The sequence below is a fragment of the Nothoprocta perdicaria genome, unplaced genomic scaffold (genome assembly GCF_003342845.1).
Source record: "Nothoprocta perdicaria isolate Ctin4 unplaced genomic scaffold, notPer1 scaffold_140, whole genome shotgun sequence".
NCBI lineage: Eukaryota > Metazoa > Chordata > Aves > Tinamiformes > Tinamidae > Nothoprocta > Nothoprocta perdicaria.
This window is the reverse complement of record NW_020454539.1, coordinates 967,371-990,670: the sequence shown is the minus strand read 5'-3', so window position 1 is coordinate 990,670 and position 23,300 is coordinate 967,371. Positions and strand designations below refer to the sequence as shown.

The 23,300-nt window shown below is 37.0% G+C and overlaps 1 protein-coding gene across 2 annotated transcripts; it reads right to left on the bottom strand.

Moving 5' to 3' along the window:
* On the bottom strand, positions 1-22,708 carry TUBGCP5 (tubulin gamma complex associated protein 5). 2 transcript variants are annotated; one of them, XM_026034258.1, is made up of 24 exons: positions 22,533-22,708; positions 20,171-20,224; positions 19,983-20,091; positions 18,205-18,301; positions 17,496-17,606; positions 16,848-16,927; positions 16,015-16,150; positions 14,910-15,027; positions 13,519-13,608; positions 12,824-12,917; positions 12,278-12,524; positions 11,871-12,073; positions 11,088-11,203; positions 9,496-9,764; positions 8,433-8,631; positions 7,799-7,987; positions 6,655-6,837; positions 6,445-6,529; positions 6,228-6,348; positions 5,189-5,367; positions 4,110-4,235; positions 3,503-3,591; positions 1,656-1,756; positions 1-611 (listed from the first exon to the last, which is right to left on the bottom strand). In XM_026034258.1, exons 1-24 carry the CDS (start codon positions 22,706-22,708, stop codon positions 565-567), a joined length of 3,219 nt encoding a protein of 1,072 aa, XP_025890043.1. In that variant the 3' UTR covers positions 1-564. The 2 variants fall into 2 exon arrangements, with proteins under 2 accessions (XP_025890043.1, XP_025890044.1); XM_026034259.1 differs by lacking the exon at positions 17,496-17,606.
* Between the last annotated feature and the right edge of the window lie 592 nt (positions 22,709-23,300).

Here is a 23,300-nt window from a genome sequence, read left to right as displayed (position 1 = left end):
CCATTTCAATAAGTTATTCTTCTATCTTTTTTTACATCAGCATTTACATTGTAACGGCCAAAACTGTTCCCAGAGTGTTCTTAATAATCACTAAGCAAATAAAATGAAGCCACTCTTCTTTTTTTCCAAGTCAAAAAGGCCAACACRAACTCAAACCAACCTTTCAGGTAATAAAAAGAAATAAGTTGCACCACTTCACACTACCCCATGGCCTCTGCAAAGAAGCAAAATTAATGGAAACTGTAAACAATCAGCAATTACTGATAATGAAAAAAAACCTTYCACAAAATGAAATACATTTTATATATCTTTGAATCTGTTTTACACAGCATGAATTTTACACTGTACATGATTTTCCACGTTAAAACATACACACAGAAAAACGCAACTATTAGCAATGCACATACATACCTGTACATCATTTACATATTAAAATATTTTACACTGCTCCAAATTGTGTCATTTAGGTATGCCATTTCAAAACACAGTGTAARAATCTTATTTTAAAAAAGAGTGGAAGTAAATGCTGCTTTGGGTTCCTTAGTAATTCAACCGAGTCAGGTGTTAACTTTGTTCCATGCCAGCCATCAGTGACAACGCTAAAGATTCCACTGTGAACCAAACCACAGAAGACAGACAAACTGTTAGTATTTATACTCATACCAAAAATAAGATGGAGGGCAGCGACAAATGCTTTAAAAGACATATGTTTATTATTTAAGTTGTAAAAACCTAAGGCTTTAAGACTGTCAGGTATTTTATAAATCTTTGGCATTTCTGAAAGCACTTCATTTYCCTCACTGCCTGAAATAACTAAGAGAGAATTGGCAAGAACTAAGCTGCAAGAACTAAAATCTAGTGAAGGCAAAAAACAAAGAATATATATTTTTAAAAGATATAATCACACRATTCTTTCAGATTGAGTAATGAGGATTTGAAATAATATCCCTTCCAGAAGTCCATCCTATTTGCTCCTATAGGTTCCTGTTCCCAAAGCAGAAGCAGAAGATCCCAAAGCAGATGAAGATGCACCTAAGCCCCAGCCAGCCCCATGCTGTGCTTGGGCCTGCAGCTCAAAGTGCCACTGACCAGTAACTTCAGCTGGTACATGAGGCTGCAAGTGAGGGCATGGACGTGTCCTCCTCCTCCTCCTCCTGCCAGCACAAGGGCAGAGCCAAGAACCCTGGACAGATTCAGCTACGACATCATATTTATTGGCTGGGATACCAGATGTTTGTGATATATCACARCTGTGAGCAGGCAACGACAGGAACAGTTCTCTTCTGTGCCCTACAGGAGTAGGGGGCTCTATAGAAACAAAATACTGCTACAGGCTAATAAATCTCTATCCAGAATTTAGTTTCACGTGTTTGTTCAGAAAACTACTTGTCATTTTCTTGGCTACATTAGCCATTCTGTTCTCAAGCAAGCTGGTAAGCTGTAGACAGCGTGGCACAAATTCCCTAAAAGTGATGGAGTTAACTTACTAAGAAGCAAGTAAAGCTTCACCTTGATGAATACCTCATTTAGGACTTTCATAAAATAAGACCTTTTAAAGATGCACTGACAAACATTAGCATAAATTAACATCAATACATTCCTATAAGGCTTGTGTTCCAGTAAGYGTAGGTATATGAAAATCCTGATATACTTACAGTGAGGAAAAGAGCCTCGACAGACAGCTTTGTTCAGAATAGTTACRAGAAACATGTGACAGTTCTTAAAATCAGATTCCATCTTCTCTATGGACTCCATCCTAAGAAACAGTTGAATAGAAATATACTTAACACACTTGTAACTATGTCATCCTCAAAGTAAGACAAATTTTTCAATGACAAAAAGCTCCCTGCACATTCTAAATTCATGCCAGAATTTATTTCATTTAGGTCTGTGTACATCATTTCTACAAAAGTAGGGCAATTTTGACAAGAATGCCTGRGCACTATTGCAGTACTTTCAATGATGATATTCTCAGTGTCCTAACTTAGCTGTTGGCAGAAGAAACTCTGTGGCTCTAAGTGACATGCACTGTGCCACGTGCTCCAGGTGTCCCTGCTGGAGCAGGGTTGGACTAGATGATCTCTAGAGGTCCCTTCCAACCTCAACCATTTTGTGATTCTGTATCTATTATTCACACCTATTTTGGTGTTAAGACAGCCTTCCTAGTGCCTATTACTTCACAGTTCTCGGGGGTAAACCTGCACTGAGAAGAAAGACTAGGTCAAGAAGCAGACTCCGGATCACTACATTGCTTAGCTATTCACTGACCCCTGAGCTCCACTTTGGCCTGTGCCACCTTGCTTGCACCAGAATAGGAAGCCTGGCTAGTTCAGGGCAACCACTCTTTCCCTTTTCCTCCTCTACCAAAGGGCAACAGCCAAGGAGACAACATGAGGTGTAGCTCCTGACTCAGGTTGTGCGGCCACATGTGAGAGCAGACAAGCTCAGATGCAATTTCAGGTTGTATAATGACTGCTGTGACAGCTTCTAGCACAGCCTCCATAAATACTTCTGAGATTTTAGAACTGGAAAAATTTCCTTGTGTAACAAAAGACCAAGGTATGGTACCCTACGTAGCAGAAACATGGCCAGTCTGTGCCTAAAGGAACTACTTTCAAGAAGTAGTGAGCGAGTCCATACAAGGTGGCCTCAGGGTCAGTCCTTGACTCTTAATGTAGCCTTGGAAACCTGTTCACAATCGTTCACCATTTGAGCAGCAAGTGTTACAAGCAAAAAGCCAACAAATCTTTCTAGGCTACAGAACAGATAACTGATTTACAGACCAATACATTAAAATTACCTAAAAAATTACAGGCGTGAGTCTTCAATCACAGCCCTTAAGTAAGCACATATTTGTAAAAAACCTGCACCAACCATGACAGTTGTCTCTACAGAATAGGTATTATGGGAAAAGCCAAAAACCTTTCAATTTCCCAAAATTCCAATCAAAACCAAAATCCTAGCATTTAAGCAAAGGGAGTCAAACTTTCTCCATGAAAATCTTTACCCCACAAATTCAATTCCACTTTCCATAAACCAGTTACTGAATGCCAGCTTCCACCTGCCTACAATTTTAAAGCATAGCCAGGAAACACAACTACAAACCCCAACTGTGACTCTCGTATGTCACTACTACTAGCAAATAGGAAGGAAAAGAAAACACTCTCTGTTGCCAAGATCTAGAATCTTATTAGAAACTTCTAAAGTCACATAATGGCCACCCTTTTCCACCAGAAAATACTTACTACACAATGACACAAGTGCCACTCGTTAAGTGGAAGTAAAAGCTGCTCTGAGTTCCTCACTCAACTCGTTGAGTTCTACCTAAAGTAATTTTCTTTCCGGTTAAGAAAACTATATAGTCTATAGAATCTGCTACTAAGCATTAACTGAATGAACTGCTGACATTCAGTCAAGTTCTGYTGCTTCATACCCAGAAACATATTGACAGCTCACAGCTTTCAGGTTATGACAACACAGAGCTTCAGGTATGGATACTCACTTCCAAGCCCCCAAGCCAGCCTGCCAGCGATCTGCAAACATCAATACTAAGTTTAACACTTTCATTATAGCTTCTTTCACAAAGCTCACCTAAAATAATTAAAATAAAAGGAGTAATAGTCAATAATTCCTTGTTAATCATAACCATTTTCATTATTAAACTGCAAGGCAGTAATACACTAATGTCATTTCATCTGATTTGTAAAAACAATCTCTTATGTACAACATGATTCAAAACATGTTTTGCTACTTTACTCACTCTCTCATTAATTTGATGGCTGATTATTTTGAGGAAGCTACAGTGATATGCAGGTATTTAAGGTGCCAACATAGTAATTACAGATAATGCATAATCATTATATTTTCAAGTATCAGTTTGTTCAACCTCACACATCTCTTAAAAACAAATAAATCACATAAAACCTCACGTAAATAATTTCAAATGTACCCTCTTCTTCATAGAGCTCAGGTAAGACTTGCAATGCAAAGTGAATCTCAATGGTAACTTTGGAAAAGTTACTGTTTCCTCAAGAGTATCTATGTATTGCTACGCAGGGACTGCAAAACATATAATTAGTACTAAAATAGTTTATATCCTTTTAACTCACCTTTTCCCTCAATAAGCAGCGATCATGGATTGTAGACAGATATCTGTAATGAATTTTTATCAACTGATCTAAATCTTTGGCTTCTTCTACCTGGTGCTGAAACTCCAAGCCTGTACTGTGAAGAATCTTAAATAAAGAAAATACAATAGTTATTAAATTCTGTGTTGCGCACCAGGGCTTACAGCTTTCTTTCAAGACACTTTCTGGAGCTTAACATTGCTCAATTAATTCACTCTTTCCTTTCCAATCTACACGTTTAAGCTCAGCCTCCCAGCTACCATCAGTACAGCAAAGCTTTGAACTCTTCATAATCGATCAGATGACACACTTCAAATAAATGGGGATGCTGCCACTGCAAAATAGACAGATTATCCCATTTCTCTATGAGTCGATTTGCAGCCCATCTGTTTCATTAGGGACTTTTAAGGATGTTAAAATTTGAACTAGATACGGGACACAGATCATCTTGCAGAATATGGAAGTGCAAAATACTTATCATGACAGAAGAACATCCACAAACTTCTCCTCTCAAAAGGGCAACATAAAAACTAATTCCTTTATTAGGTTCACAAAAGGCAATAGTAGAGCAGCTARAAATCTATTGGTGTTACTTTATTGTTTAAGAAGATAGCAATTTTTGCATCTGTTACTTGGATTTCTGAGGAGGATTCCTTTAAAGAACTAACATTTCTCTAGCAAGACGTCTGTGGCTATAATAGCTCTTTAGAGAATTATAGTTCACAGAAATCTATTTTGATATGATGTTTTATGATGTTTTTCAATCACATAGCATTGGTCGAAATAGTCAAAAAAAAATAAACAACAAACAAAAACAACAAAGATACTGGCATCCACAGATGCTAGAAATTTTAAGGAATTTTAAAATATTTTTGAATTACTGACATAAGATGTATAAATTAAAACTGACAAATATTTTTAAGCTCAAATTCAATGCACAGATTGGACCTTAGTCTAATATTGTCTTCTATTTGCATACATTTAGTTCAGGTTGTTTTAAATTAAATAAGAATGTGTAACCACAGATGCAATTTCAACATAAATGAAATTATGAGACAAACCCTCGTCATGATATAGTTGTGCAGGCTGTTGACAAAATGCATAAGTTTCACTCTTAAGAGGAACATGCGATGTATTTGTTGCTTTATACATTCCGCCTGTGATCCAAACGGAGGAAGGGTTCCTTGCTCTAATAAATTTCCTTCCTTAACCTGGGGGTTTTCTGCAGCACAGAGTAGCTCTGGAAAAAAAATGTATCTATTAACTGAAGGATATATGAAAAATGTAAGCAAAATACTACTTAGATACGAGTAGTTATAGTTATTTCTTACTATTCTGCACAGAAAAGAAAGCTTTTATCAGTTTATTAAACTTAGGGACCCTTAGGAACATGGTTCATGGTTTAGTAGGCATGGTGGTAATGGGTTTACAGCTGGACTCAATGATGTTGAAGGTCTTTTCCAACCAGAATRATTCTATAATCCAGATGATTTATTAAATATACTAATTTTACATTGAAATAGTTTGGCGATCCATACACACACACACGTGTGCAAYGCAATTTGATAAACGTTTGCATAGGAAATGCTGTAAGAGCTAAAGATTATGTGAATGGATAAAAAACTACATTAATATGAAACTACCTTTTTTTTTTCTTTTCTTTTTTTTTAGTATTTTAAGAGCTCATTTCGATTGTACTATTCCTCTTCCAAATACAATATCAAGCCCGTGAACTGAGATATTAAGAGATTTTTTCTACAATCCCCAAGTATTTAAATTGGGACTTAAAGCATGTATTCTGAACAACATATTTTAATGTTTTGATCTCAACTTAAGTATATTTTTAAACTGTCTTCTTGTTTTCAAAATATTGTAAAATCACCAACAAAGCTGTTCTTGAAATTAAGAGATATCAAAGATATGCCCTGTGTAAAACACATCTGATTTTAAAAGCTAATAAAGATGGAAATCTATTTCGTAAAAACAGTCAGACTTCCAACTGCTCTATATGCTACTTGCTGTAGAAATCAGCAGACCTACTTTTTTCCTTAGACCACAAACCAACTTTTTGCAGCATCTGCCATTCAAGTAGTTTCTTACCATCAAATCGTAAAACATCCAGGCTGTACTTGGCCCACTTTATCTGCAGTAAGAGCAGGAAAACTTGATTGTAAATTTTTTGGCACTCTAAGCTTATAACGATATCCACAGGCCAAGGAACCTAAGAYAGAAGATGATAAGGACAGAAAAGGGAAGCAATTTCAATAAACCCTTTCAAATCTAATCAACAATACAGTAACTTGTAATTATACTCTACCTTATAACTCAATGTCAGACCATCTAAGGTGTGGACAGGGAGCTTCTTCTTCACTGTATCAACATTTTCAAATAATATGGACAACCTGTGTAAAGAAACAAATACTTTCATTGATGATAACCTGTTTTCTTCACTCTACAAGTATATTAACAGAGCTAGMGATGATGGAAACAGTAGCTGCCCTGTATTTTGCAGAATTCCACATTTTACCTTGAACTATCCTCTGGATAGCGCTGCCCAACTGCTTCTTGAAGTTGAACGTTTAAGAAAGCAACATTCTGCCAAATTTCTTTTTCTCTAATTTTGTCAAAAATGGATGTATAGAAATCATACATAGTATCTCCAGCTTCAAGTAAGAAAAAGTTCCTCATGGCCTGCAAGTATTCTACTAGCCTAAATAGGGAACAAAAATACAGACATTTCCTCAGTCTTCATCATACAACTGAAATCAAACACAACTTCTATAAAAGCGAAACCCTGAAAAGCTTTTCATTACAAGAACTCAAAACTGAACACACTAGACAAAGTCTATCCTGAATTCTTTTTTCATTGTTCAGTTAGCCTACAAATATGTTCAGATAAAATAAAATAATCAACCCATGCTTTGCTATAAGCGTGAGCAGACCTATTAACTTCAACAGAACTATTTTGAGGGGTTCAGACATCCTCTGGGTTGGACAATTCATAAAAATTTCTTATAACTGAGAAAGCTTGCCCCTCTCTGCTCAGAACTTGGGAAAGGAGACACAACTTCAAGGACTTTTCAAATTTTCAACTATATAAGGAAGGATTTTAATATGAAGCCCCCYTCCTCCCCCCCAAATATCAATTCTTTCTCTGATAAAGTAGGAAGAAAGCTACCTCATCTGTCTGCAGAATCACGAATACAGGTTATATTAAGTAGGTATAGTTCTTAAGTAATAATGGTATGGGAGAGTATGAGTAGCTTAGGCAGATTAAAAGCATTGCAATTTCATGATCATCTAAAAATCAAAAGCCATGAGCTGTCTTACTCTATGTAATACAAATATAACTCGCAATACTGTTTGGTGCATTGTACCTTTTATACTGTCATAATGTCATAACCAAATCTCATCTTAAATAAATAATTCTGGCAGAATTATGATGATAACTTTACTCCTCATTTAACCCAGACAAGGTTCACACAGAATTATGTTATACTATTTTCTCCCTTTTTTCAATGTTTTTGCCTTTGTTTATCAATTTGGAGTAGAAACACAACACTGTTTGAAGCTCTTTAATAAAATATTTAAAAGAAAATTCCTTCTCTTGTTATATGGCATAGCTTTGGTAATTATTCCCTTTTAAAGGAAAACCATAACTTATTTCTTACCTATAATCCTTCTTTAAGGTTTGCATTAGATTTCCACAACATTCCAAGTATTGCTTGTCAATGTGAGGATACAGGCAAGATCTTAATGTCAGTTCAAAAGTCTGGCAGGTCACTGATTCTGAGGATCTGTCCACACAAACGTCCCCACCAGTAAACTTCTCATGGAAGTCACTTTGCTCCAAATATAACCTTCAAAATAAAACATTTTAGTTAGTGAAGAAGGAATTTAATACACAGAACACAAAAATATGTCATACCTTTCAAGCTTTTAATCCAACTTTTTCTGCTCTCAAAATCTGTTGCAAAAGTATTGAGACACGTTTCATTACTATAACATTCTCAGTTCCTTAGTTGTTAGTTCCACAATACAGCAAGTCTACTGCTTTCGTAGGCCCAAGCATAAGAATATCAAAAGGGAGGACATCCTGTAATCACCYGTTGCTCCAGGAATACTACAGAAAAATAATGCCAAACTCAAATACCATATACCTAATAATAAACCCTTTTTGTCATTTGTAATCAAAGCTGTTCTTTTTTCTGGGCTTATTAAGCAAGAGCAACTAACATCAGCAAGCAGAATATGGCTTTCCACTAGACAGCAGTAAGATCACTGATGTAGATGTTATTCATTTACCTGGCAAAATTAATAGCCAGCAGCGGATCACGGACATCATCCAGTTCCAAGTGCCTTTCTGCAATGGACTGCATCTTTATTAGGCTCTGCTTTGTAGCCTGCTGTTCTGTAATGATATCTGGAACAGATTCTTCCCCGTGCCGCAGGCGGGACTGCACGGATTCCAGGAAGAGCGTATACAAACTCTTTCGCTCAGCATCTGAATCGGGCAAGACACTTCGTGGTAACATTTGTTCCAAGGAAAAGCATCGTTTGAACTAGAGGAGTCAGAAGTTTACACTCTAACATTTATTGATATGATTCAAGTCACACCATTCAGGCCGCTATTCAGCAAAGTAACTAAGAGCCTAAGTGAAGCTCTACTACATCAGCACAGGGAGCCCACTATTGAAGAACAAGCACATACTCAAATGCATTGCTGAATAGTGTCTGAAATACGAGATAAGTCAGAAAAGGTTGAAAATTTCCTCCTTGAGGTGCAAAGACAATTCATCATTCACATCTGAAACAGCCCTGTAGTTTTTATTAGAACACATAACATTCCCAAACTAAATGGAGAAACAAGTCCAGAGCAATTCCAAAATAATTCATACTACTAAGATAGAAAATAATAATTTTTGATCTGTATTTTACTACTGCTCAAGAAAAACACCCTAAATATGCATACKTACAAAGTATGTCAAGATTTTTCATCTAAGTATCAGTAAGCTTTCTTTAGCAGTCCTACAGCTGTCTCAAAATTATTCAACCACTTACCAGTGGAAACCAGCTATTTATTAAAATCAAAAAGTATTATGTCTGGAACACATAAACTACTTTTGTTTGACTCGCAGCAAATGGAAAATATTTTGTGAGCACAATAAAACAAATCAGACCAATAAAACCTGAAGTGAATAACCGATCTTTATTCACTTTGTTCACTTGTTTGTGTTAGAAAAGTAACACACCTCAAAAGTATGGTTTGAAAGCTAACTAGTATATTACTTCATGTATTTATGTTTTTAGAATATGTCTGTACTGTTAGGTACACGCAGGACTGGTGTTAAACAAACTGGCATCTCACCTCTGGATGCTGCTTGCTGAGGAGAACCATCTTTGCACTGCAGGTTCTTCAACAACTGCATGGATTTTCCAGCCATGATGATTTGCTTTAGAACTGGCTTCAGGAAAGACACCATCGTGTGTTGCCTGCTGGAAGGCGCCTGATCACTGCCAGAGCTGGCACTGGCGTTGTCACTCATCTTCTCCTCATTCTCGGTCTTTTCTGACACACTATATAATGTGTAGGTTGCGTACCAAAAATCTCTGTGATTAACTGGGACGTTTTTGTTTCTACAAAATAATAAGAAAGCTGTTAGATATGTTTTGAAACATAAATCTTCCTTGCTATAGGATACAAATCGTGTTTGTTATTCTGCATTCTCTTTAATTATACTAATAAAAAGCACTTTCAAAATTATATAAATTCACACACATATCAAACTATCTAGGCATCTCCAGAATGGTGGAAAGTTTTAGCAGGATAAAGAAAGCAGTTCACAGTAGATAAAAACAATCTTATACTCAAGCAAACCAAAATAAGGACAACTGGGTTACAACAACTGACTTTATGCCTAGATCTGTTAATTATGCCTAGMTCTGTTCATCCTCAGTAACAAAATGATTAATGAGATTAGCGATTGATTTAAGATTTATTTAGTAAATGAAAACTACAATCAAAACATTACTAGAAAAGCAGAATAATTCTCTATTAAGTGAAAATTAAATTCTTAATTCATACTCTTTTGTTCTGTTTATATCATACATAGTTTGGTCTTCAAAGTCCCGTAAAAAGTAAAATAATTAAAATTAAGCTCAGTTATATAAGCTGAAATCACACCTGTTAGCAGTACTGAAAACGATTACAGAATCAAGGAAAGAAAGATCAAGCAGGGTACAACGAGGATGGTAAGATCTCAAACACTATGGAATTTTTACAATAGTATTACAGATTTATTACTATCTGCTCACTTTTACATGTCTTACAAATATACCTTCACTTAAATATTGTAGATAGACRAGGAAAAATCTTAATTTGTAGTTATGAGACAAAACTATAAATTAATAGTTTTAGATTCACTTTATATTTCAAGCTATCAAAAAAGCAAGCAACAATGCATAAGAGACAAGAAGTGAAATTAGCAGAATTAGCAGACAAAGAATATTTAGGAACTGTGTGTGTAATCAAGACACTTTATTAACTTGCACTGCAAATCTAAAGCAGYATTTAAATTCTAAATGACATTTATACCAACTACAGATTAGTAAAAGAGTTGGTAAAATTACCGAAAAGTAAATTCTACATTTTTTCCAAGCACCCTGTTTTTTTTTTAAGTTAATATCTTTTTTAAAAAAAGATAGTAGGATTGTCAATTTTTCATAAGAGGTAGGAAAGTTAAAAATAATTTATGTCTAATAAAAAAAAGTAATAATCGATAGGGCTAAGTAATGCAATTTGCCTAGCAGCTGAGACAAGYCATAAGAGAACGAATAACAGTTCTACTTAACTAACATGCAATGCTACTTTCCTTGCTAGTATTTCCTTCCTGGGTTCTGCAGCAACTGTTATGCTCTCATTTGCATTGCATTTTGTTTGTCCAGCGTCGCTGTCCCTACCTCTGAATGATAAATTCCTTTGCAGGATCAAATAAATTACCATGGACTATCCACTCATCCACTGTCTGTAAATACGGCCTCACAGTTTCAACCCAAAGGGAGAACAGAAGTGACACCTGAAAAAAAAAAAAAAGTATTAGATGACTAGGCAAAGCCTAATCTGTTAGTTGTGCAAAAATAATACAATGTCCTAACTATACTTAAGGATTTTTTTAAAGATAAAACCCTGAATTAAAAAAAAAAAAGAGCACATGTTGTGCATGCTTCCCTTTATTAAATTTTTCATTGCCAACACTCCCAAACAACGTTTTTTCTCCCACTCTTGCAGTTTTTAAGCAGAAGCTGTTAGTCATAGAACATTCTGTGGTTTCATAATGTAGAAAACTTAAAAACAGGAAGACAATATTTTTACTATCAGGTAGCTGTAAAAAAAAAAAAAAAAAAAGTGCTGTAAATTTCAGCATTATTCAAATTGTACACTGTGCCCAGGAGAGTTACCTAAGAGCTCTCTCTTTTATAATAGCCTTCTTGCCTCTTATTCCCCAAAAATGCTCACCGCCTCAATCCTCAACCTTAATGCTGCCCATCTCCTTGCAAATGTGATTTTATCTAGGCTCAGTGAAGGTGCAAATAACATGCCAAAATACAGAAACTCACTTGGGGTAATTAAATTCATCCTCAATCTTCAATCGACTATAGAGGACTCAGTCACCTTATCACAGAGAATTTTTTTATCAAGCATTCGAGTGTGTGCTCTATTAAACAAGGTTTGATTTCCCCTACCGTCTGCTCGGATGCTTCTCCCACACTGTCGTATTCAAGGATAGCTTTGTAGAGAGTATTAAGCAGATGAGATGCTCGCACAACGTTTCTAGTGTCAGGGGGCACTTCTGCTACTCCTGTGCTGAAGACTTTATGAAGCACCTTCAGCTGTGCCAGTCGRGGAGACAATTTATCTATTACTATTGAAAGTGTGACTGTTTTATCTGGAAGAAAAAAGAAAATCAGAGTGTATACATACATATAAATAGAACATCTAGAAGAAAACAAAACTTTGGCAATGTTATTTGTAATTTTTTAAAGATGTAGTATAGCATCTTTCTCAGTTTCAGAATTTGTGTGATGCTTTGCATGCTCCCCCCGTAAGAATTCATTTATCTCCCTCTCACAAAATCTCCCTTCCACCGTACCTTTGTTGATTATGCATTTTTCAATTTCAGTAAGTTCTTCTTTAAAGCTAATGAAATACTTGTACAAAGCCCACATAAAAGCCTGGTAGGTTCTGAATGGGGCTTCAGTAGTTTTCTTTGGAGTAGAAGCAGTGCCATGCATTAGGTTTTCTGGACTGTGTCCCATCACTTCATCAATAAACTTTTGTAGTCTAAAGACAACTTGACCATATGCTGCTATTTGCTCCAAAACAGACCTTAGGCAATTCTAGAGGGGAAAAAAAACATATAGTGAAAAAAGTTTATTTTGTAAAATCTAAATATAAAAACAGCAAAATATTCATTTTCTTTGAACTTAAATATAATAAAATTTTGATATGTCTATCACTTAATTAGACTCTCAAATACAGGAACATCCCCTTCAGTTTTATTAAATCAAAAGTGCTTTGATTAACTTAACCATTACAGAAACATTGTTTTTTCACAATGAGTTAAATTTCCTATTTGCAAAAAAACACATCCATCTGAGGACACATACATTTGCCTGAGATTCACCAAACAACTCACATGTGTTAAATGAGTTACAATAAGATCATTCCGCACAGCCACTTTTCCATCATTGAGTTGAAATATGAAAAGTTTTTTCACTCCTGACAGTAACCTAGAATAGAAACAAGTAATCATTTTTTTTCTTTTAATGGACTCTTAATAATTATATAATTAACAGAAGAATCAGCTCTTGCTTGCCTAAACGTGTGTTTTCTTCAAACAAGAATCAAAGAGCTATGATGCTATTAGTACTTTAACCTGAGCCACAACAAGAACAACAGAACATGGGCAACAGATAAATACCCTCCTAAAATACCTCTCCAGCAGAGATTCAAAATATAGGATTTTTCAGTTACTTTGCAAAATTGCGCACTTGTAAAAACTCCACGGGTGCAAGGTAAGAACAAACTGATTCTTCACAACAGTTGGGCCTGAAGAATCAATACAGGCAAGATGCAGCCAACTATATTCATATAGCTATATTCAYATTCATACTATATTCATATATTCTCTATATAGCAAACTATATATTGTGAACTTAAACAATTAAACACATATTAACAGCATCTTTATTAGCAGCAACAGTCCAACTTAAAGAAAGGCCAGTAATAAATAGTTCCTCAAATATGACTTCAATGATAAATCTCTTTTCCATTGAGTGAGAATTCTAAGATAAAAGTTAAAATACATATTTTTTTGATGTTTCTGCTTACCAAAGAGTTTCCCGTATGACCTGAGTTTCGGTGACGAGTGTTCGCTCTTCTGGCACGTACAGAGGATTACTGGTGTACAGGTGGTGGTCCCTTAGAAAAGGGAAAGGGAAACAACTTAATGCTTGTAACTTCAGCTGACTCACCCGTGTGCATCGTAAGGCTCAGTTTTCCTCGGCTTATACTATGGCAGTGCCAATGAATCACAAGGATATTTGAAAAATATAAAYGAGAGCAGAGTTTGGTTTTGTATTGTTAAGCAAAAGTGCATGGAAAAAGCATTCAAATTTTCTTCACACACAGCTTGATAAGCAGTTAAGTAGTGAATATTGAAGTATTGTTTTTTTTTTAAATTCCTGTGAGAAGATAAGTCATGCTTTCCATTCAGAATATTAGACAAAAATAAAATAGGAATTTGCCTAATGTCAGCATCTGAAAAGTTTGCCCATGAAATGGAAACGTTTCCTCATTACGCTGTGTTGCTCAATTCTTTGCAAATCTTTCACTACATTTTTCATATTTTAGCAAAACATATAGTGATTACTTATTACAAATCACATATTACTAAATACGTARTATTTTGACTTATTAATATCCTCAGTGGTAAAAGTTATTTACCACATTTAAAATTCAAATGATCCAAACTAGGTACTACTGGTTATACAACATATCTGCTAACTTGGAACTGACAACAGAACAGTATAGCTTTAYTATTTGCTACTGATTTTCTAATGCTTCTGTAAATTTTAGTTCATAACTAGCTACCTGATTCTAGAACAGATTTACTCCTTCATTAAAAAATGCAATAAATTAAGGAAGCAAATACCATTTAATGGATTGTATTATTACAATACTGATGCTTCAGAATTTTCACAGGGGGAGATAAGGCAAAACAAGCTTCTTTTTTTAATTAAACTTCCTTCTTATTTTCCTTCGAGAATCACAGARGATTGTGATGTAGTATTCCTGTATGTACTTTAACCACATAAAATTTGTGTTTAATTCTACTTCATAAGGAAAATAGCAACAAGGAAAAAAAAAGTTAATCTTAGGAAATTCTTTATTTTCAGATACCATGTAAGTAGCATGACTACTTGCATTCCAACTATATTAGTTCTGCAAAGATACTATGAAGAGCTATCCTCAACAAAATTCAACGCCAAGAAAGTTGCTCCTTTTCCCTAACATACTAAAAACTATTTTAAAAAGCAGCTATAAGAAAAATCAACCCTTGCTTCCTATTTTTTTTGTATCCACTTAACTCTCAATTCTGTTTTTACTAATCAGTATTAACTGTAATAGTGTTACAACACAGTTAAAAACAGCCAACAAAGTCACTGTTTAGCATTATATGCTGCTGATAAAAACGCCGCTAAGCAATCTTGCTTTCTTACCAGACTGCAGCCAGGTTGGAATGCAGGTGCAAACTATGGGAAAAGCGAGGAGCTCTTCCTGTCCAGTACTGGGGAACTACATGTTGTTCCAGCCAACTGCGGGCATCAGGTTCCCCAACTGTGAAAGCATGACAGCAACTGAGGTATTCTTATTTATATGGGATAGGCTTATAAAACACAGCAAGCAGTTATTAATGAGCCTATCCATTCAGCTACAGAAGTACAAGTCTTTCAAATACATCAGGATTTACAACTATTTACACTTTATCGCACTCACAAGTATGATAACATCACAAACAAATTAATATGCATGTAAATGCCCTAAATCTCCTAAAGATTCTCTAAGTTGTAACAAAAAAACAAACAAACAAACAAACAAAAAAAMCCCTTTCAATTCTTCCTTTGGGAATATGCCTCTATTTCAGGCACTTCTCAAATAACGAATACAAAATAAAGTTGACTAAATTGCCAAATATCACCAACTTYATTAGTGTGTGACTTCCTACTACGAACTCAATCCATTAAGAAAAGTATTTTTCTTTTATTACAGTTACTGAGAAAATTTTACTTTATTCCAGTTAGCTAGCTTCTTGTACCAGATATATAAAGCATGCTGTCTTCTTATACAACGCATCTTTTACCAAATACTATTCCATGTAAAAACATGCAGCTGTCTGAAGCTAATCAGAAGAAAGCCACTAGTGTTTTAATTATATAAAAGCATTTTTTTCAAAAAGATTTCATACACGGAACTTGTTCAACTGTTTCTCATCACTCAGTTTTATTTCAGCATTTTGATATTTACTGATAAAGACATCCATATAAGTACGCTATATTTATTGAATAGGCTTTTATTCCTGTATTGGAATACTCATGCATGCTTTCACCATGGAAGTTTGTTTCCAGAAATAAACAGAAGTCTTCTCCACTTAGACCACTGCTTTTGTACTGCTAAAATGTAAACAAGCAGCGGTGAACAGTAATGCACACCTTTAACTATAGCTCTAAAAAATAAAAAAAGTTAGCATTAAATTGCTAAAGTTTGAGCATATATGACTACATTAAAAATGATAGCTCTTGCAAACTTTCAGGAGAAAATTCCAACCTTTCCAGGAAACATTAGGTACTGTTTTCTTGTTTGGATCGTGGTCTTCCAAAGGTGTCCTGTCCACTTGGATACCCGAGTCCTCCCTGCTCAAAGGCTGAGAGTCCTCCTCTTCGCCACTTTCTTCAGACCAATCCTAGGATAATAAAAGCCAGTATGGGTCAGTGCATCGTGACAGATCTATAATCAGTTCGTACTGTCCGAGAAATTGAGTCTTTCCTCCAATATAAAGACCACTGAAAAATTTAAGACTAACATTACTGTCTACCAAGAACTGAAGCGACTTAAGTCAAGTAAAACATGAAAATTGAAAGCTTTTGGAGCAAGAGCATTTCTATTTGCAATTCTAGTGCAATTTGATTTAGGTATAAAAGCTCAATTTAGGAATAAAGCTCAAGCTACTGAATTTTTAAAATATATTTCCAAACATATCCTTTTAGACCAGAGACAACAATCAGTAATCTTATAATTCAGCTATTAAGTAGGAGAGAGGTCAGAAGAGCATATTGTCTGCCAAAGGAAAACCTTCTCCTCCAAGACTTTTAACTGAATTAGACCTTAGGAGTGTAAGTGTGTTCAAATGAGAGAACTGGAAACAACCACAGGAAGTTCTGATTAGTAGCAGGAAGCCAGCAGCAGAAATTAGAAGTCAAATTAAAATACGAAGAACAAAAGCATTTTGTCTTAATATGATTCCCATTTAGGTCTCTCTGTATTTCATGATGTTAAATACAGAAGCAAGGAACACATTAGGGAATCACAGAGTATACAAAGCAGAGGAACTCAGCCAGGTTTGTAACATGCTTTGAACTAGTGTTTATGGCATTACTTACTGGTGAATCTACGCTAGGACCAAAGTAAACTTCTTCTCCTTCCATCAAATACTTTCCCCAATCAAATTCTTCTTCCTTTTCTAAAAGAAATAAATAATAATAATAATAATAAATACAAAAACACTGAGTCTCATTTAACTCTGATTTGTTTTTCCTCTAAAGACATTTTCAAAGTTAAAAATATCTTGGTACTCTTCATCTTTACAATAACAGGCATTCTCCTCCACTTAAGATTATGCCATGGTTTCTTAAGAAAATTACACACTCTGCATGTGAAATGTACATGGTGACTGCATGTTCTTTATCATTTTTCAGTTTTGTTGCTTATACACTCAAAATATATAATGTGGTGAGCCCTCAGCATACCGATCTGTATTATGCTACACTATATCCTAGGCTTCAATATAGGAAAAAAAACATGCAAGGATGCAACATACTACTTATTATAACTAGTCCCACTTAGCTCAGTACAACATTTTAAACATATAATTAACATATGCATAAGGATCTGAGACTGTGAACGAAACAAAGCAAGAATTGGCTTAAACTCCAGAAAAGACACCACACACCCATGATGCTATATGTAAAACTTCAAAATAGCAAGCAAGCTTACAATAAATTAGATCTTAAACACGAAGATTACTCAACTGTAATTAGTGGTGTTTGAGATAACCTCTTCATATTCACATTCCTGGAATGGGCTGAAAGTGCATTCAAAACACCGCCGAGGGAATGTGCAGAGATCATTCAAAAAGGAATCTTAAGATGCAAGATTTTCTTTAGGTTAGTCTGAAATATTCTTCTTTCAGTCTATGATACAACACCACAAACAAACCGGGGATGGCACCCACTCAAACTTAAGCGCAAGCCAGGTTTACAGGCACTGAGCAAAACAGTCCTCCTTTCTAAATTGGGGCAAGTGGGATCTCCCTCTGGAAGCCTGCAAAGGTAYTGACCTTTCCTTGACTTCATAGGGAACAGCAATTTACATTTCTAGAGCTGTTTCAGCAGATACCTACTAAGGTGCAAGGTCGATGTTGCAAAATGTTTTCTGAGAATAGAAAACATTTGTCTTTGAGCCTGTAAATGCTGCTGTACAGGTAAAGAATTTGTACTTCTATCAGTTACTAAAATCAAAAATCACTACTCAGAAACTTCTCTAGACAAAAAACTTCATTAGCTACTGGAATTACAGAARACTTGCAGGGTGTTTGAAGTGTATAAATCATACAGCAGAATCAATAAAGCACCCTGAAGTGAAGGAGATAATAAAATAGACAGTAAAAATGCCTTTCCTATCAGACTGTGTTAACTGGTTATATCTGTTATTAGTAACACACAAATCTTACAAACTTACCCACTTCTTTCTCTCTTGGTTTTTCCACATAGTTGGTGTTGGATGGAGAATCAGATAAACACAACAGAAGAGACAGTATGGAATAGTGTGTATCTGTCTTTAAAACACATAATAGAAACGAGWTAGTAAGTGGCTTAAAAGATTTTAGCTAGGAACAGATGAAGCCTATTTTATTTAGGAATGTTCAGTATTACCTCCCATTCTTCAGTCTCATACTAGGAAAACAAAATCTGCAACACTAGATGAGATGCTATCAGTTTAATTAAGCCTGCTCACTGGTCAATCAATATTCAAATTCTGAGATGACAATAAAAGGATATGAAAAACAGAAGAGGAGCCCAGAGATACAGAAAAGGTACAAAAAAAAGTTACCAGGGACAAGGGATAAAGAGGCATTTTTAACTCTGATATTGCACTAATGCATTTGTGAAACAGCAGCCTTYAATCTGCCTACAACACTGTTACCAAGATTGGCATGCTGCAAAGTTTTGTGTTAGGATCTGTTTCCTAGTACTTGCTGAGAGTGCAATCTCTTATTGAAGCAGCATCTTTCTGCAGTCTGGTTCTGACYTTCCATGGCATGTAGTTCACCAAGTATTCATTTTTCAATATAATGTTTCTATTTAATACTACTACAGGAGTTTGTCAAAGAACACCAGCAGGTTTTTGACAGAATCAAATATGTGAGCTAAAGTTTCACTCAGTCATAAAACTCAGACACTGAGTCCTTCCAAGTTACATACCATTGCTAACACCTAAATGTAGCTTTATATCYCAAAGATAAAGGACCACACAACTACACTGCAGTTGCATTTTCAATTGCATAGTCAATTCTTATGATATTTGCAACATTCAAATTCTTAAGGTGTCCATTTTGGGGTTTGGGGAGAGTTTATTCTACTTAACTCTTGAAACAGTCACAGCTAGGACTATGCATTCATAATTCCCCAACATCATGTAACATGGCATACAYAAACCACTGGGGGTTCTTGGGTTCCTCACAACAAATTAAAAGACAATTTAAAAGAGGCGAGCATCAGTTCAGTGAGAATTAGCAGAGTCAGGCTAAACTCAGAACAAACAACCCTGTTAAAGAATRGCATTATCATCAGTCAAATCATAATTCACAACGGCAGGAACTTCAATTTTTGAAAGGTCAAATTAAATATGACACTGCGATATTGGAACCAGAGTGTCCAAGTGAGTCAACTTTTGCTACTTCCCTCCATCCAATGCCCTAAATTGATTTGATACAGAAAGTATCAAAGATAAAACATATGCTGTAGTTTCATTTTTTGGACTATGTGTAGGAGTGCTTCATTTGGAAATATCCTAAAAGTAAAATGCCCAGACACATCATCTGATGTAGGGTTAAAAAACAAGCAAAAAACTAAGCACAAAATAAGAACTTCTGCTCAGCTAGCCACTGTTTCAGAACAGGGAAGAATCTAGCTATGATATTTGTACAGTGTTGATTATAAAATATCTCTGCAAAGAGAAGATGTAATTTAAGTCATGAAATTGTGCTTGCTGAAACCCTGACAAGACAAGAGCACATCTCTAAATTAAATGGAGAAACTGCAGAATACAACTTTGAGGGTCAATGACGTAACAACTGCAAACCCCAGAGTAAAATCTGTAATTTCCAACACAATCTCACTACAGCAAGTCCCCATCATCAGGACAGACAAGAGTGCTGGAAAAAAGAACTRCCAGGAGATTAAAAGGAAAAAAAAAGACACAGAAAAAATATAAACCCAAAAATCCAGCACACGTACCTTTGTTTCTTCAACACCTGGAAGTGGTGAGTTCAGAAATTTTTGTGTCAATCTTTTCCAGCTTGCAGCTTTTCCCAGGTCAGAATGAACCACCAATTTTTCATGTATTCTAATAAAAAGATTTTTTTGAGCATTTGTTCATGCAACACACTAATACATCATTAATCCATGAACATAATAAAACTTACCCTTCTATCGTCCTCTCTACCTTGTGACTGTTCACATCAAGAAACCGGTGAAATCTGTGTGAGAAATTTGCATTATAAAATGTTTGAAAATAACACTTAAGTGAGGAAAAAAATAAAGCTGACTTACAAATAAGATTACAAYATATCAGTAATACGTTTTCTGGTTAATAACACATGATTAATTCAGCAACATCATTAAGCAGCAACAAAATTTAATCTCTGCGCCTCTTATCTCAAGGAGGATTAACTGACTTTAAACTGACTTTAAAGATGGGAAAATGTAATTATCCTTGACGCATAGTTTAAACTGAATGGAGAAATACAGCAGCAAAGCAAGCAATTAACTRGTCAGTTAAGTCAAATGTGTGGAGCTCAAAAACATGACTATGAGAGATGCCTGTTGAAGGAAGAAAAATTACACAGGACTTGCATTACAAGCAAAGGGAAAATATCCACACGGAAAGGCCCCTAAACTTTAATGAAAAACCTATATTAAAAGTAAAGGACAGTAAATAAAAGAGGAGTAGTAAATAAACTACAGAAAGTAGCACATGAAAGGGCAAAGAAAGAGCTGATGAAAGGTAAGTTAGGCTTCACAAAGGAAATTACAGTAGGAAAAAGGTTCCTCAGGTACACAGGGGAAAACGTGGAAACGTGATAGGGCTTTTGCAGTCCTTGCAGTTTGGATTACATCAAGATTCCAGACACTCTGTATTTAGCCCTGGAAGTCAGTTTAGTATTTTGCCTCAGCTTCCAGMAACAACTGCAGAGAAGAAGATGAAACAAATTATATGACAGAAAGATGGAAAACTGCAAGATCTGCACATGGAGCATAAGCTAAATTTAATGGACTGAATTTGGAGAAGCAATCATCTCAGTGTCAAAGCAATGTGCTAGAAAAGGAAACTGCAAGGCAAGCAGCAAAGATATTTAATACCACTACTGTAGGATAAAGACATACCTGCATCTAAGAAATAAGAAAACAACTTGGTTAAATACACAATTCATTAATCTGACTTCAGATGTGTGTAAGGCTTTAGAATAAATATTGGAAAGAATAGCTATGAGATGAAAGTAAATGGAAAGCATGATAAAATTAAACATTAACTAAGTTGTTCAGACTAAGAAAATATGTTTCTTGTGTTTCAGCACATCATCTGACACAGAAAATCATGAGCTCACCTGGAAAATGGTAGTAAGTAAAAGAACACAAAAATAGACTAAAAGATGACAAAAAAAGCTGCATTGAAAGGAAAAACCATTAAGTCAAAGAAAAGTTATTAGTGAAATTGAACCATTTGATACTTACTCTAATGCATAAAAAAAAAATTATTTAATGCTTTAGACAAGTCCAGAGAATTATCAATAGTACTAACATATCGCACTGAAAGAATTGGATGAATMTGAGAACCACAGTATAGGAATGTCATTAACTCTACTAATGCAAATCACAAGTTTCATAAACGTGAAACTGAAGAGAAACTCTACTTTTATCTACGGGGCTCAGCAGCTGGAAACACCAGGGCCCCTCACTACAAGAAAGATATTGAGRTGCTGGGGTGCATCCAAAGGGCAACGAAGCTGGTGAACGGAACATAGACATTACGAGGAGCGGCTGATTGAGCTGGGGTTGTTCAGTCTGGAGAAGACTCAGGGGAGACCTGGTCGCTCTCTACAACTGCCTGAATGGAGGCTGTAGTTAGGCRGGGGTCAGTCTCTTCTCYAGAATAACTACAGATAGGACAGGAGGAATTGGCCTCAAGTTGCACCAGGGGAAGCTCAGGTTAGACGTTAGAAAGAATTTCTACAGAGAGAGTAATGAACCATTGGAACAGGCYGCCCAGGGAAGTGGTGGAGTCACCATCCCTGGCTGTGGTCAAGAAACRTGTAAATAAGGTGCCTAGCGACAYGGTTTGGCAGGCATGGTGATGAAARGCTTAYAGTTGGACTTAATGGTTGGAAAAGACCTTCAAGATCATCATGATCCTACAATTCTATTTCAAGCTGATATTCCTGGTTTCTTCGACAGCAGCATCAACATAAATACCTTCCTCTTCCCTACCCTCCCACCTGAAACTGCTCGGCATCAACCCTGCTTTGCCCTCCTCTGGTTTCTGCGCAGCCACTGACCAACGGATATTTAGTTGCTGGTGGTGCAGAAGAGTCTTACTGGGGTCAGTGAATAAGGGGCGCGGGCTGCAGTGCGCTACCCAATGCTGCAGTGCAGGAAATGCGACTGCGCGGCTAGCACCTGGACGCGAGCGGAGCGAACGCTACTGATCTTAAAGCGCGGGACACGCTGAGCTGCTCCCCGGGGCGGGCACGGGGCGGCCCCGGGCGGGGGGCGGCGCCGGGCGCTGACCTGAAGTTGGACCAGGCGAAGTTGAGCGCCGCCTGGAAGCGGCCCCCGCCGCGCTCCGGCTCGTCCGGCTCGTCCTCGGCGAGGCCGGTCACGCGGCGGATCAGCGCGCGCACGTCGCGCTCCTGCTCCCGCTCGAAGCGGCTCCGCGGCCCCGGCGAGAGCGGCGGCGCCGCCATGGCGGAGGGGGGATGGGGAGGCCAACGGCCCTAACGGCCTCTCGCGAGACCCTCCCTCCCTGCCGCCGCCTGCGGGGGGCCACGTGCGCATGCGCACGGCGGGAAAGGCCCGTGAGCGTTGGCGGTCACGTGACGGGTGTGAGATCCCGCCCCCTCCTCCCGGTCACGTGCCGCGGGCGGCCGTTGCTGCGTGTGGAGTGACGGTTGTGTGCGTTGCGCTGAGGCGGTGCTGTGCACCCGCCATGGCGCAGGGCGCGCAGCCCAAAGGAGCCGCTGGCTGCTCTGCAGTAGCTCGGATAAGGCTCCGCATGGCGCTGTCGGCTGCAGCRGACCCCTGGGCCCTGTCCTTCCACCATTCCTTGGGAGCTGTGTGCATTCTGTGCCSTCCATTACCCTTAGTGGCACTTGTATGAGGAACTACATTTCACTTTAGGAAYATCCCACATAGATGAGCCGTATTGCTGCTGAGTGGTCCTGAAACATCTGGGTGCGCTAACCCCTACCTCTGCTCAGTGGAATAAAACACTGTTGGTGGCTCTTCTGTAAGAGATAAGCGRCTAGCGTACGTGAGGATGATTAAGATACTGAATTC